The 15,180-nt window shown below is 41.4% G+C and overlaps 1 protein-coding gene and 1 long non-coding RNA gene across 2 annotated transcripts in view; both read left to right on the top strand.

Annotated features, from left to right (window-relative positions):
- Positions 1-44: 44 nt before the first annotated feature.
- LOC144002038 (uncharacterized) lies at positions 45-2,379 on the top strand. Its single transcript, XR_013278652.1, has 2 exons — positions 45-880; positions 1,127-2,379. It is a non-coding gene; the product is annotated as an uncharacterized LOC144002038 (long non-coding RNA).
- A 788-nt stretch (positions 2,380-3,167) lies between these two features.
- Positions 3,168-15,180, top strand: part of bcr (BCR activator of RhoGEF and GTPase) — a 76,003-nt gene continuing 63,990 nt past the window's right edge. Inside the window, exon 1 of the mRNA XM_077498253.1 lies at positions 3,168-5,405. Within this exon, the coding sequence (XP_077354379.1) occupies positions 3,842-5,405 (1,564 nt within the window). The 5' untranslated portion in view covers positions 3,168-3,841. The remainder of the gene's footprint in view (positions 5,406-15,180) is intronic.

The raw sequence follows: 15,180 nt of genomic DNA, 5'->3' as shown, positions 1-15,180 counted from the left end.
ATATATATATATATATATATATATATATATAATTCCAAGGGGGGAAAAAAAACCTAAACTGCATGTCCTGTGACCAAGCATGAACTGTATGTGGTTGCTCATTTCTAATTTGTGTGCCCCGTCTACTCCAAATGTAAGACTAAAAATTGTCATGGATTATTTCTTTACTGTTATGATTTGAAAGAAGTCATTTTTCTGCACTGGGAAGATCACAGCTACCTCAATGTGATACATTTTTATTTTATTTTTTTTTTTTTTATTTTATTTTTTTATTCCTATTCATCTCTGGATGCTTCCCCACACTCTTGTTCAGCTGTAACATCTGAGGTGTGCCCCTTGGTTGGTCTGTGCAGAAAACGGAACAGTCTTACTTCCCTCACCATTTTTTTTTTTTTTTTAAGAAAATATTAGTTGAGAGTGTGGATTTTTTTGGGGGGGGGACTTCCATTTGCTTTAGAGACCAAGTAGTTCAAGATTGTGTACATTCCTGTCTTGATGGCGTTTGATTCAAAGGACAATGATGTTAAGAATAACGACTAATATGAATCAAGATGATTTCAAATACCCATTTTTTTTTTTTAGGAAAAATACATCTATGAACCCTTTGAATCAGTGTTTGTCATTTTTTATATAAGGAACATTACCTGTGTGTGCATAGTATATTTGAATTCCACTCATTAATGCTTGTCCTTTTAGATATTGATTTGACTACTCGGTGTGAACATGTTTGAGTGGCTGTACAATTTACTGCATTAACACTGTGGAAAAAGACATTGAAAGCATGTTAGTGGTGATAGAAGCCTGGATGTTTGTGTATCACTTGACAACATTGGTGTGCTTATTTTTCCTTCAATGCCCTCCGATGGCTCCTGTCACCAGAGTGAGTATTTTTTGTTTTCCCCACACGCACACATTCTTCACTGAATTGCTCAGTCTTGGTGAACCTAAAGTACTCTTCTTGTAGTTGAAGTTGCCAAGATGTGAATTGTAATACATCTGTTTCCCACATGCTTACATTGTGAATGTCACCTGTGTGCCACCAGTCCCAACTCAACTTTCTTTTAATTGTCCATATAAAAATGAATATGCTCTATAAATGATTTGTCATTTGTTCTTTTTTCCCTAGGTTGGCTGTCCTAAAAATCTTGAATACTTTCGGTGGACCAAGTCGTCATTCATTCCGCACATCCTGACAACTACGCATGTACACTGAACAAAAATACAAACGCAACACTTGTTTTAGAGACAACTTTAAACCAGTTGAACTGAATATCTTCCACATATTTTTCCACAAGTATGCCTGAATCTTGTGCAGGTGTGCTTAGGCTGCACACAATACAAAAGGCTTAACGTGCAGTGCTATTAAATTAAAAGATTTGTTGCTTTGTCTTAATTCTGCATTGTATTTCTGACCAGACCGACGGTGAAATGGTACATTTTAGAGTGGCTTTTTTTTGTAGCCTAAACAGAATCTTGATCATGTCACACCTGTGACATGGATGTATAATTTCTGCAAAGTGCTCAAAAATAAAATTGACAAATTTTAGAGAAATATCCCTGCATTCCGTTAATTAAAAATTGGAGCAAAAACAAAACTGTTGCATCTTAGATTTTTGTTCAGTATGTATGTGAGTTTTGATGCACAGAGGAACAGATGTTCACAGGGAAGAGACCAAATACATGATCCATTAATAGGCTGTTTATTTTACGTACACGTCCATCCAGTTTAGCACACAGGGAAGTTCAACACCCCTCAACAGGTTACTCCCTTCTAGCATGAAGTTTGTTCCTTCCCTTTCATGGTAGTTTGACTTGTTGGGACTCCTCAACATTGGGAGGGTGCAGTGGTCTTAGCTTGCATTTTGTGTACAAACATCATGCATGCCTTGCAGCTGTATGTAGGCTTTACGGTTTGTAATTATAGATTCTAATGTATAAATATAACATTAAGACTTAAGGTAGTCTAAGATGATTCTATAGTAGAGTTTTTGGAGATCACATTTTATTGTAATGTTTTCACAATTAGAAACGAGTCATCACAATGAACTTGGAGGTGCGCTTTTTGTTTTTCTTATTTACTAGGCCAATCCATTTTCTGTCTAGTGATTTATTCATTCTTGAAGGACATCTCTGCAATACGACAATTTTTTTTTTATTGCTCTCTATAGATCTTTACGATCCTGTACGGCAACTGCTGGAAAACTGTGATCGAGTAAGAGACGTACTGTGTGGTCCCTACAAAGGAACCTGCGTTTAAAAATATATGTATATTAATCAGCTGTATAAATATGACTATCATTATTTAATTCTGATAATGATTGTAGAAGTATTACAGAGGTTGTGTTTTCATTTCTGGTAAATAAAGATATTTGAAATTTGTGTTTGGCTTATTTAAATTTTGTAAAGTCTATTTGGGAAAAAAAAAACTTTATTTTTTTGTGAAATATGTTTTGTAATGTAAAATGGGCGTAGGCTGTGTAAAGTGTAGCCGTATCCTACGCCAATAGGCGTATATTGAATATTGGATTGTTTTCCCGGTAAAATTCTGTTTTATCTGTGTTTCTTCTGATTAAGACTGATTGAATAAATGGACCAACCAACAACGGTGGGAATGGACTCATTCAGTGAAACCCAGTGGCATTTAACTCAGAAATGCTCAAAATATGACAAATATTTGTTCTGACATCTAGCACAATCTGCTATAAATTTAGTATGGTCCATTAAAAAAAATATATATACATTGGCCCCATACTCCAGTGAGTGCAAATGTTGGCTGCAGTGACTTGATTTGGCCAGTAGATGGCATTGTTGAATTAAACACGCCAAGAGAAGAAATGATTTTTTTAAATAAACTTACCCGCTTTTACCGAAGCTCATTTATTTAGAACTTGACAAAACTCGTAAGCAACGTTCTTATCACGGAAAAAAAGCGTAATTTTAATGATCCAAGATTGAAACGCGAATTTTGTAAGTCATGCGCCGAAAACGAAAAAGAACGAAATAAGATTTGAATTTAGTAGTACCACGTTTTGTTAAATTCAAATGTTTTCTAATTCCTTCCAAAATAATATGTGAGCACTTCGGGGTGGAGGGGAAAATATCCCTACACTGTTTCTTTAAGCAGCTGGATCAGTGAGTGTCACTGGCCCCGCCCACTCCCGCAGCCTCCACTCTCTCAGTCTTTCACTTGTGTGAGATGAGAGCGCGCACAGCCGCTCCATCACGGCCCAGCAAACACCCCCAATCTGCCGGCGAAAAGCGGACTAAAATACATTTCCACACACAAGGGGTAAGAAAATGAAGCTGGTAACCGAACTGTCGACTCCCACCGGGCCGCCGCCTCGTTTTTTACACGAGTCCGATTCTGTGTTTGCTTTCCTTACGTCCTTGTGAGCTTTTCTCCGTACGCTCTGCCGGTACAAAGACACCTGAGGTTGGAGCCGAATGGTCGGCCAGGAGTGAGCGGACCTGTCTGTGCTACCAAGTCCGGATTTACCAAAATACACCACCGGCAAACCAAGAGACGGGTTATTTCTTTGACATTTTCTTTCGGGATTCGTTTCGAGCTGACACTGGACAAATTCTTTCTTTAAAGTGACATAATCTGGAAGAATGCATGAGACAAAAAGACAGCTTTTTCTCCTCCATTATGTCTCATTCTCCTCCATCCGGTCCTCCTCATGAACAGCCTCTGTGTTGTCCACAAATGGATGTGTTGCCCACGACAAGTGTCAGTCATTTGTGTTGGTGAGCAGGTCATCTAAAGGCCTGTTGAAAACACGATTTAACCGCAGGTGAGCTGCTGTTAAGATTGTGCTGGTTTGAACAAAAAAGTCACAATATGGTAGAGCCGGTGGGATTCATTGAAGCGTGGAAGGCTCAATTCCCAGAGTCGGAACCCCCCAAGATGGAGCTGAGGTCTGTAGGAGGTATCGAACATGAGCTGGAGAGATGCAAAGCGTCCATCAGGAGACTGGAGCAGGAAGTGAACAAGGAACGCTTCCGCATGATCTACCTGCAGACCCTCCTGGCCAAGGAGAGGAAGAGCTACGACAAGCAACGCTGGGGATTTAGGAAAACGCCTCTCAATGAGGGGGTGGACCCGGCTGCCTCTCAGGGGGCAGAGTCTCAGCAGCCACACATGCAGGAGACCGGCGGGGTGGGTTGCGGCAGCGGGTACGGTGCCGCTCCTATTGTGGACAGAAGAAGCTACCAGCCTCATGGAGATGGAACTGGCAGATCCAAACCTAGACCCCCGCCGGCGAGGAAGTCGGCATCCCACGGAGACGGGTTGGAGTCGGCTTTCGAGGCCCCCCAACAGGCCGAGTCGACATCCTGTGACAATCTGGATGGCCTCTCGCCCTCCAAGCAGAGAGTGGGCGTCTCTGCGTCGCCCCGACGGCCGGCGCTTCCGCCACCGGACAAGGAGCTGCCCTGTGACCCTAAAGACAAGCTTGGGATGGGCCTCGGTGTGGCTGCTTTGAGGTCCAATTTCGAGAGGATCAAGCGGGCTAATTCTCACTCCGTGGGTGATAAAGGTCAAGAGAAGCAGCCGCCATTGCCGCCGCCACCTTTCTACAGCAACATGGAGTTCCACCACGACAGGGGGCTGGTTCGGGTCAACGACCGCGAAGTCTCGGACAAGATCAGCTCCCTGGGGAGCCAGGCCATGCAGATGGAGCGGAAGAGATCCCTGCACTCATTGCCTGGTAACCTAGCAACCGTGGCGGGGGAGCTCCGCGCCAGACCCGTGTATAGAGGTCGGTCCACTGAGAGCACCTGTGGCTACGATGCCGAATATGAAGATGGAGAGCCCAATCAGAGACTTCACCGATCCAACGGCGGGAAACCGCCACCTCCGCCTTGGCAACCTTCTGATTTCCAAGCATACTCCAGCGTCTACGTCGGTGGCGTGATGATGGGCGAAGGCGGCGGCGGCGGAGACGGGCGTAGCGGCGTCCAAATGAGAGACCACGGCGGAGGCGATGACCACCTCCTGACCTGGCCCCGCCGCTCGTACTCCCCAGGGAGCTTCGAGGACGTCGGCGGGGGCGGTGGCTACACGCCGGACTGCAGCTCCAACGAAAACCTGACGTCCAGCGAGGAGGACTTCTCGTCGGGACAGTCCAGCCACGTCTCGCCCAGCCCCACCACGGCCTTTCGGCGGCCCTTCCGGGAGAAGAGCCGCTCGCCGTCGCAGAACTCCCAGAATTCCCAGCACTCCTTCGACAGCAGCAGCCCCCCAACGCCGCAGTCGCAGAAGCGCCACCATCGGCAGCAGGGGGGCCATGTGGTCATGTCGGAGGCCACCATTGTCAGCGTTCGCAAGACCGGGCAAATCTGGCCACCCGCTGTACATCACGGAAGGGTGTCGCATGATAACAGTTTCCATGGAGACCACCTGGGTGAGTGACCTATGTGTTGAGCACGTGTCTTGAGTGTAAAGCGTATATGTGCGTAGCCTCTTCTTCAGATGTTGGCCTGGTGTGGGAGAAAGATTTCCCTCCTGCTGCTTATTCCTGGAATGTCACTCGGTGGGAGAACAATGCAGTCAGTCTGTGTTGAAGCAGCCTTTTCTCACATGAGATCAGAGTCTGGAAATTCAATCGCAGTTGTCTGTCTGACTAAATGAAGCCATTCTCCAACTTTTGGTTCAAACGTAGTATAACATTGGTGTTAGTGATTCTTTGAGAAAAACAGTTGTTGGATTCACATTCAGACATTTTTTTTTTAATAGCAATGGCAACAGATAATTGGGCCTAATTTGAGGAATTTCCCGGTTTCCCAATCAAAGTTTGGAAAGGCCAGATTATCGGATATCTCTGAAAAATTATCCCGAGCAATTATCTTGTGTTAATCGTGACTTTTTCTCTCCGATCTGCTCAGAAAACTATTGAGGTCGACCATCATAAATCTTGTTCTTTGTATGAGGTTAACAAGTTGACATTCCGTGATTGTGACGTGAGACGTAGCGATAGCTAATTAGAAAGTGACCCTAAAAGATTGCTCTGTTGCCGAGCAAAACTAGAAAAGTAACGTTTGTGTTGAGTGTTTGTATAATACGTCACCCATTATTCACCATAATACAAATGACAAGGAGAGTGAGTTACAACTGCAGTTCTAGCTACTACTAGATAAGCTAGCAGCTAGCCTAGCTTCAATAATTCCTTCTACGTTCTACCACTTCTCTTTCTTCTTTTTTTTATATTCTAATCGCCGTTAGTCTCGATGTCCTGTGGCATTGTGCCACCCCCACAGGTCAGTCTTGGTACTACAAAAAAACAATAAAAAACAAAAAACAAAAGCAGCTTCACACTATGAAAAATTAGTTAAAGTAGTAAAAACTAACTATGACTTCTATGTCTCATGTGGAGTCTTGCACATTTAATTTAAAAAAAAAAAAACGGTGTAATAACTGCACACGACCAGTCTCCTCTTTATTTATTTCTATACATGAACTTTCACTTTTTTATTTTATGTATTTATTTTGGTAGTACTGTATGGCCATACAAAAGGAACAAGGTCGAACAGTTATTGGGAATTGTAGTTTACCTAGTTTATTATTATACTATTTAGTGACTTTTGTTGTGTATATTTCACTCCACAAATAGTCCATATAATTAAAAAAAAAACTCAAACTAATAAATACTACAATAAAACAAAGCATTGTCTCAAAAATAGAAACTAAAAAAACTCTAAAACTAAATATTAATTAAAACTGACTTATTTAAAAATAAATAAATAAAACTGTCATTAAAAAAAGAAAAACTGTTATAACCCTGGGATGTGCCATACTGCCACCTATGGGATTGGAGTGGAGCAGGTTTCCAACTGTACTGTGCTTTTTATTTTTGGGTGCGCAAAAGTCCGTTAATATTGAACATTTCATAGGAAAGACTCGATGAGACCACTATCTTGAATTATTGTCTGGCTTTGGTGAAGATTCACACTATTCTGGGTGTTCATTAACTTCATTTCGACTTTAAGTGTTAAATTTCGTTAGATTATGCAGCTGCTGTTACGAGCTTTAGCTTTAATGAGAGGCACCCTTTATCCTAATTCCAGAGTGAGTGCATATTTATCACATCATTATTCTGGGATGTGTTACAGTCTGGAATCAGATAATACTCATTGCCTAAATTTCCTGCGGATGAGCATTTATCTGTTCATTTATAATTCATTTATTTGAACTGAGGTGCTGACATTGTGGCCTTGGTTGAAATCAAATGTTTTTTGTCTGTGTGTGCGCGTATGTGAGCTTTGTTTTGCTCCCCCAGGCAGGATGTGATGGGCAGAGTAGTACAAGAGCTCGCATCCTGTATGGAACATTTGCAGAAAGATGCGTTCAAGTAATTTTCACAGGAAAAACATAGTCACGACCATTAAGATTGTGCACAGTTAGCAAAATAAAAAAAAAAACACACAGCAAATGGAGCTCGGTTACAGCTGCTGCATTGAGGATTATCACTGCGCTGTCTGCTCGCTTTGTTTTAGCATCTTTTCCACCACAATGAGCCCTGTGGAGAGGAAGATGGAGGATGGGGTGGGGATATGTGTTTCAGACTGATGTCTTTAGCGGGATAATCTAGATTGGCGAATAAGAAGTTGGTTAGACACCCTGCAGAGATGGACCCGGCTTTCTCCCATGCGGTATAAAGCTGACGAGGGCCAATGGGCATCATGCTGACAGTGAAGGTGATGCTGATAAATGTTGCATCATTTCAGGCCCTGATGTTGCGTAGTCGGAAGCCAAGCAGGACACTTTGAGCGCGTGAGGCAGAGCTGTCGTCTTTCGCTCGGCTGGTCAAGAGAGGCCCAGATGGGAAGATCTGGCCCGTTGCGTAACCAGAACACAAACACACACACACATCCCAACACAAATGGAGTGAGAACAAGACACACGTTGTTGTTTACTTAAACACCTTGAAGCCGCTTGGCCCTCAGCAGTAGCTGTGTGAGTATTAAGACGAGGTCGCAGGCAGCCGTGGGACGCCGTCACCTGTCTTTTTACACGCCAAAGATGCGTAAGAGCAACATAATGAGGGTGAGGGGGATGTTGTCAAGGATGAAGCACGTCTTTTGTGATAATGACAGATAACAAGAGAGCAAAAAATTAAAGGAAAGAAGATTCTCTAGTGTGTCATTCAGCGGGATTGCTTTGCAAGTTTGGGTTTATTGAACATATAAACACATCACAACTTGTATAAAATATAAGTTGAAGTTAAAAAAGGAGGCAGCAGAGGAGGAAAGAAGGAAGTTAGAGGCAAGGAGGAACAAAATAGTGTGGAAGATGTAGGACGGAACCATATTTGGTTTCTTATACTACAGTATGACTACGACTTTTGACCTGTTTCATCAGGGGTCGCTACGGCAAATCACTCGCATGATTCCTTTGGCACAAGTCACCCCTTTTTTTTTTAAACTGGGCTGGATTTTGGAGCATTGGCTGGGAATCAAAGCTTGGCCAGCTGCACTAAAGCCAGTAAGATGTAAGGTAATATAAGGTAGTAAAAACAGGCAGGGTGGCACGGTGGATGACTGGTTAGTAGGGGTGTGCCAAAAAATCGATTCATAAAAGAATCGAGATTCTCATTTATTAAACGAATCGATATTTAATATCCAAAAATCGGTTTTATTTAAATTAGAAATGAAGAAGAAGGGGAAAAGGCAGTTGTAGCCCACATATTGTTTTTCATAATCGAATCGAATCGTGAGACAGTCAAAGATTCCCAGCCCTACTGGTTAGCATGTCCGCTGCCCAGTTCTGAGGACTCGGGTTCGAGTCCAGGCTCCGGACTTCCTGGGTGGAGTTTGCATGTTCTCCCCATGCCCACGTGGGTCTTCTCCCGGCACTCCGATCTCCTCCCACATTCCAAAGACATGCATGGCAGGTTAATTGGGCGCTCCGAATTGTCCCTAGGTATGCTTGTGAGTGTGGATGGTTGTTCGTCTCTGTGTGCCCTGCGATTGGCTGACAACCAGTCCAGGGTGTACCCCGCCTACTGCCCAAAGCCAGCTGAGATAGGCTCCAGCACCTCCCGCGACACTTGTGAAGAATAAGCGGTCAAGAAAATGGATGGATAAAAACAGGCAATTTTTCTTATCAAAAAACACAGTGGAAACAGTAAACAGGAAATGTCCCCTTGGGAGATAATGGAAATAGAAATAAAGGGGGTTTTACTTTCAAGTTAATGACTGTAACAAAATGCAGCGTTACAAACAGAGCACAAGAAACTAGATTGCACGTAAACGTAATAATACATTGTATCAGTCCGGGGTGTAAAAACGGTTTAAAAAAGTCATTGGTATAAGCTGTTGCACGACTCCTCATTTTCCCACTGTTGGTGCTAGTAGTGTGTTTTCCCCTTGTTGCAATTTTTTTTTTTGGTACCACAGCTCGTTAGAGAAAGGATATATTACAATAATGCTGTCTTGAAATGAACGTTGATGAGCTACAAGAGTTAGCGTGTCTGCAATTGATGAAATAAATACAATAGATTTGATACCGAGGCAGATAACATGGTTAGCTAGTATGGCCAACGTCAGTTTGTTTCTGATTTGACATTACATGTTACTCCACGAACAGATAATAGCAGAAAAAAGTAGCTACTTATTTTCTGAGAATAAGTACTTTTCATATTTTGATTTTATCTATAAATAAATGTTTTCAAACAGCCATGAGTTAGTGTGTTTACAATTTGTGAAATATGGACAATTCCAAGCTTATGTCACAAGTCAAGATGGCAGTGAAAAACATTTAACTTTGGATCGTTGGAATTTTATTTGTGAGGATTGTTTTGATTTTCAAAATGTAATAAAATGTAGTATGGCTAGTATAACAATCTGCCTGTGTGTATGCTAGTCACAGGCAAAGGCATGTCAAGGAATGATTTGCATTGCGGAAATATCATAAATGCCCGGATGTTCAGAATTGTCTATTGGCACGCTACCGAGGCATATATCATGGTTAACATTAATTTGTTTCCTCTCTGATGTTACTTCACAATCAGAAAATAGTAGAGAAGTAGCTCACCCATTTTTTTTTTTTGAGAAATTTGAACTTTTCCTGTTACATTTTCATTTTATTTAGAAATTTACTTTTACTTATGAAATTTACATTTACTTGTGTGCTTACAGAGTGGGTCTCTTTGAAAAAAAGTTATGTACCCAAATATTTCAAAACGTTACAGTAGCACAACATAGTTTTACACAAAATTTGAGATCACTTGAGCTAGAGATGGCAGAGTATTTAGACTACAAAATCGTGTCAATTTATTTGGAAAACCTTGTCGGCCTACATAGTGTGAGATTTTTAAAAGTATTGCACTATTCCCAGTAATATTTCTTAATATTAATTCAAATGTATTGCGGCTTAAATAGCAAACTGCTGTCCATTTGCCTAAACATGCGTTCAACAAACACAAAGCCAGCAGTAGCATTTCAATGTGTGTCGGGGGAGAAGATGAGATCAGATTTGTGGAAAGGTTGAATGAAAGTGATTAAGCGTTAGGAGGATTACTACCGTTAGCAGGCCTGTTCACCGCTATTACATTAGACCATGATGAGACATGGACATTTGAGCAATATTGCTTCTTGGTAAGAAAGTGCACTGACTTTCTAGCTTTTTGCATTGAATCGAGTGGTAGCGTAAAGGGTGAAGTTTCTGACCCTGCTCAGCTCATAGATGTTTTTGGAAGCCTGACGTTGCCTGTTTCAAGGTGAACCGAATAAGCTTTGCTGTGTCGTGTTGTTTTTGCATTTGAATGGAAGCAGCTGGTTATAGAACTGTTATAGAAAATGTATTAATGGACATCATGTTCTTATTCTTTAAAGCAAACTCAAGCCTAGCTGCTATTGGTTTTCACTTCCTGTCTACAAAGAGTTTTGTCCTGATAGCGAAGATGGTTCTAACAGAGCTGGTGTTGCGTGTGTATCCGTCTCGGGGGTGTGAGGGATTTTCTTCACAAATCCTGTAACAAGCCAGCGATGAGCGTAGGTGACAGTGTGCAGCGGCAGTGCCAGAGTGTAAGCCGTAAGGGTGTCACGATTTCGATTTTTTATCGAAATCGATCGAAATTACGTCACGATTTCGAGCATCGAAATAGAAGAGAGGACACACGATTCGATGCCCCCCCCCCCCCCCCGCGCCCGCCGCCACCGCCGCCACCGCCACCTCCCAGGAAAGCAAATGAGACGCAGCCATTCAGCTACTAGCTAACGGCACTTGTTAGCTGACTTCTCCTGCAGTCATGATGGCAAGCGCGGACAGACACAGCAATGGTGCTTCAAGCCGCTCCCGCTTCTCTCGTCACCAGTTTGGAAACATTTTGCGTTCCCGGTGAGTTATGTCGACAACGTTCACGTTGTCGATAAAAAGACCACAGTTGCAAGATATGCTATGTGCGCGTACTGTACTCGGCCACGGTGTTACGCCCGGCTCGTCAAGGGGAAGGGAAGTAACACAATAACAGAAAATATAGAGTATATAAACACGGGTCGACTTTAACATCTGAGTAGTTTTAATTGAAATTTCAGGCAGGGGTTTGACAAGGGAGTGAAAGTGGAAGGTGAACAAATAATAACCGCATTTGACAGAACTGACAGAACGGAGGAGAAACAACAGTAACCAATAGGGGTATAATACACGGATACACAATAGCGTCGCGCTGGCACAGTCGTCCAATCGGAGTGTCGCGCTGGCACAGTCGTCCAATCGGAGTGTCGCGCTGGCACAGTCCTCCAATCAGAGTGTCGCGCTGGCGCATTCAAACTGAATGGCCCGAGCCGCCAGCCGTAACAACGGGAAACACGACAAACATGACGGGACATTTACGCAGGCATCACAAAGATTTAGATTTATCAAATTCAACTAGAAGTGGGAAAACAACGGTCCAACCAACTATTTCATCCTCATTTACAGTGAAACTTCCACACACTTCAGCTCGCGCGAAACGCCAGATCCATAGGTCTATTTATAGCAGCAGACCTGCAGCCTTGGAAAACGCTGGATTCAAACATTTAATTAGTGTACTTGAACCACGCTACAGTATGCCCAGCAACTGTAAATGTTGGGATATAGTTTGTTCAGGCTGTATTTGTTCCATGACTTTGGATACAATATATTTTTTGTTGTTGTTGCACATTGCACATTATTTTAAGAGGAACGCACAGCACACTGTTGTAACCAAAAACAGTCAATAGATGGCAGGCACCCACTGTGACTTTTTGTTTTTGTTTTTTTATTTTTTATTTTACACTTCAGTAAGAACAAGACGGTTAACTTTATATTGTAAATAAATTCTTTGAATTTGATCATTCCTGCCTAATGTCAATTATCATATATTACATAAATTTACACAAAAATAATATGGAAATTGCATCACCTATATGTAGCCGATCTTTTGAAATAAGATTTACTGTACAATGAATAGAACCAATGATCATAGACTAGCCTTAGCCTACAGAAGCATATGCCTCTGTGTTATAAAGTGGGGGAGCGGAAAAAAAAAAAAAAAAAAAAATCGAAAAAAAAATCGAATCGTGACCCCAAAATCGAAATTTAAATCGAATCGTGGAGTTGGCGAATCGTGACACCCCTAGTAAGCCGGCTGCCAAACTGGATCTCAGGAGGTCTCCTTGCACTTCTTCACTCGGAGATTTACTTTGAGAGTTTGTGTGTGTATGTAGGAGACAAAATATGTCACTCCCTAGACACCGAGACAGATTCAGTCTACAGGACCTACAACAACAACTCCACGGGCATTACAATAGTGGCACAATGACCCTCTTGTTGCACTAATGGAGGATGGGGCGAGGTGTGTGTGTTTACGTGCCTTGAGAGAACTTGAAGTTGACACTCTTATTATTATCCACTATTATGTCTATTATATCCCAAACACAATTGGGAATAAAATATGTTACGTCTGATGAAACCAAGGTTTTACATTTTATTGACATTTAAGCGCGGTGGGGGCAGCAATATGTTGTCGAAGAATTATGAACAGTTACAGATAAAGACAAAAGAACTTCAGGCTTCTGCTAGAAAGAAAAAAAAACATGGCAGGAAAAGTCTACTAGAACAGCTAAACGTATTTCATGTTAATTACAGGCACCTAAAGTGTTGGCAGGTGTTTGCTGCCGTATCATGTACTGGGCATGCACATTTTGCAACCAAACTTTCCTCACAATTTTTTTTTTTTTTTTTTTTTCCTCCCCTCTAGTAAATTTGATTTAGAAATAAATAAATAAATAAATAACTTTTTTAACAATGCTATAGGTCACATTAAGGGTGGAAATGTTTTTAAATAATTGATTATTTTCAAATGTTTTTAAACCTGGTATTTGTACAGGGGTGTGTAGACTTTTTATAGTGATCTTGTATTACTCCTGTCATCATTCAAGACTTAATTGTTATTTTTCAATAAGAAGTGTGGTTAGTTAAGAAATAAGAATATTAACTTGGGACTTAGAAAAAAAAAGACTTTTCTTTTTTTTTAATAATGGTGACAGTTTGATCTTGGCTTTATATATTTATTTTTTAATATTTCCTATGAGACTAAAAAAAAAAAAAAATCCTAACAAGGTCATTCAGCAGTCTGGCACATATTGTGCATGGACTTAAATTTTCCACTGTCATGGGACTGGCTGGTTATAGTTCATCTATGCTTTATAGTCGAGGTGTCTGGGGAAAAACACCTCAATAACCCTAGTGTGTATTTATAGGTGATAAGGGAGAATAGCAGCCAAGGAGTGAACGGAAATAATCACCACAGGAAAACTAACGACACCCCACTCCAAGTCTTCCAGATAAAAACTCCTGATTAAATGGACTATTTCTTCTAATTTTAGCATCTGCCTGTGTATTGGTTGTGATAGACGGCCATTGTAATAAAAAGCACTTGGAAAATCCCTTCTGGTAACGCAGCCCATCCCCCTTCCTTCTTCTCCCTCCTGGCCCACCTCATATCAGCTGCTGAGTTTATGTGGCCTGGCCACCGCAGGCCTTTCGCTGTTTTTCTGTGTATCCTTGGTAAGATGCACAGGGTCGTAAAACACAGCCAGCTCTCTAAAGGCATGGGGGATGGTGTGGTGTATATAAAGACCTGCTTTATTTACTGCACAGATCAGAAGCTGGGATGGCTTCTTATAAAATTGAATAACCGATTGGGCCTCGTTCATCTTAATTATCTGCCGCTCCTGTCTAGACATTAAAGGGGCATTTCGCCTATTTTGCATGAAAATTTACAACATGTCTGCAGCTTGTGAAAACTGTTGTTGGGTCGTGTCCTCGCCTCGGCGTCTGAAGCGTTTTCAAGTGCAGTGGAACCTCCCAAACAAAATTTCTCAGGAAGTAATGTTTCAATTTGAAGTTAACTGGTTACAGCCTTGCCTTCTTAAAACAATCTGGGAACTGTAGACAATTTTTTTGTAATACCACGTTAAAAAACAATATTTTATTCCTTGTTACTTTATTTACTTATTTTTATTTTGTAGTTAGCTTGCTACTTGTATGTCCACTAGACACTACGTTCTTTTTTTTTTTTGTCTATTATTTCTTTGTCGTCTCTTATTAAGTATGTACTCATTTTACAAGTACATTGTGTCTGTCCATTTACGTTTAGACTATGACAGCACATAGTACTGTAACTGCAGTCTACTTTAAAGGGATACTTGACTCATTTAGCGATTTTCAGCAGTAAGATTTAATCTATAATTAATGTGATAACTTCATTATTCTCTGTGTACAATTAATACCTTCAAAAACACACTTTCTGTCAACTGAAAATGACATCACACGTGCTCAGGAAAGAGGTAATGACCAACCATGGCACAGTTTGATAATGTCACATAACCAAACCCAGAAAACAGGTGATCTGTGATTGGTCGTTGCCTTTTTCCTGAGTACCTGTGATGTCATTTTCAGTCCACAGCAAGAGGCAAAATGTGTTTTTAAAGGTATTAAGTACATGAAAAATAATGTTATCAAATTAATATGCAAGATATTATGATGCATTTTTAACTTTGTACTGGCAAATTACAATGCCTACTAATTTGCTATCACCGTAAACTATCAATGGATTTATCGGTTTCAGTTTGTTCAGCAAGTACGTAATTTAATGATTAAAATAATTCCAATGTAATCCACTGGCGAACACGAGCAGTCAGTGCTGTGACACACAC

This window comes from Festucalex cinctus, chromosome 15 (genome assembly GCF_051991245.1).
Source record: "Festucalex cinctus isolate MCC-2025b chromosome 15, RoL_Fcin_1.0, whole genome shotgun sequence".
In the NCBI taxonomy this organism is placed as follows: domain Eukaryota; kingdom Metazoa; phylum Chordata; class Actinopteri; order Syngnathiformes; family Syngnathidae; genus Festucalex; species Festucalex cinctus.
The sequence above is the reverse complement of the archived record's forward strand: the minus strand, read 5'-3'. Positions and strand labels throughout refer to the sequence as shown.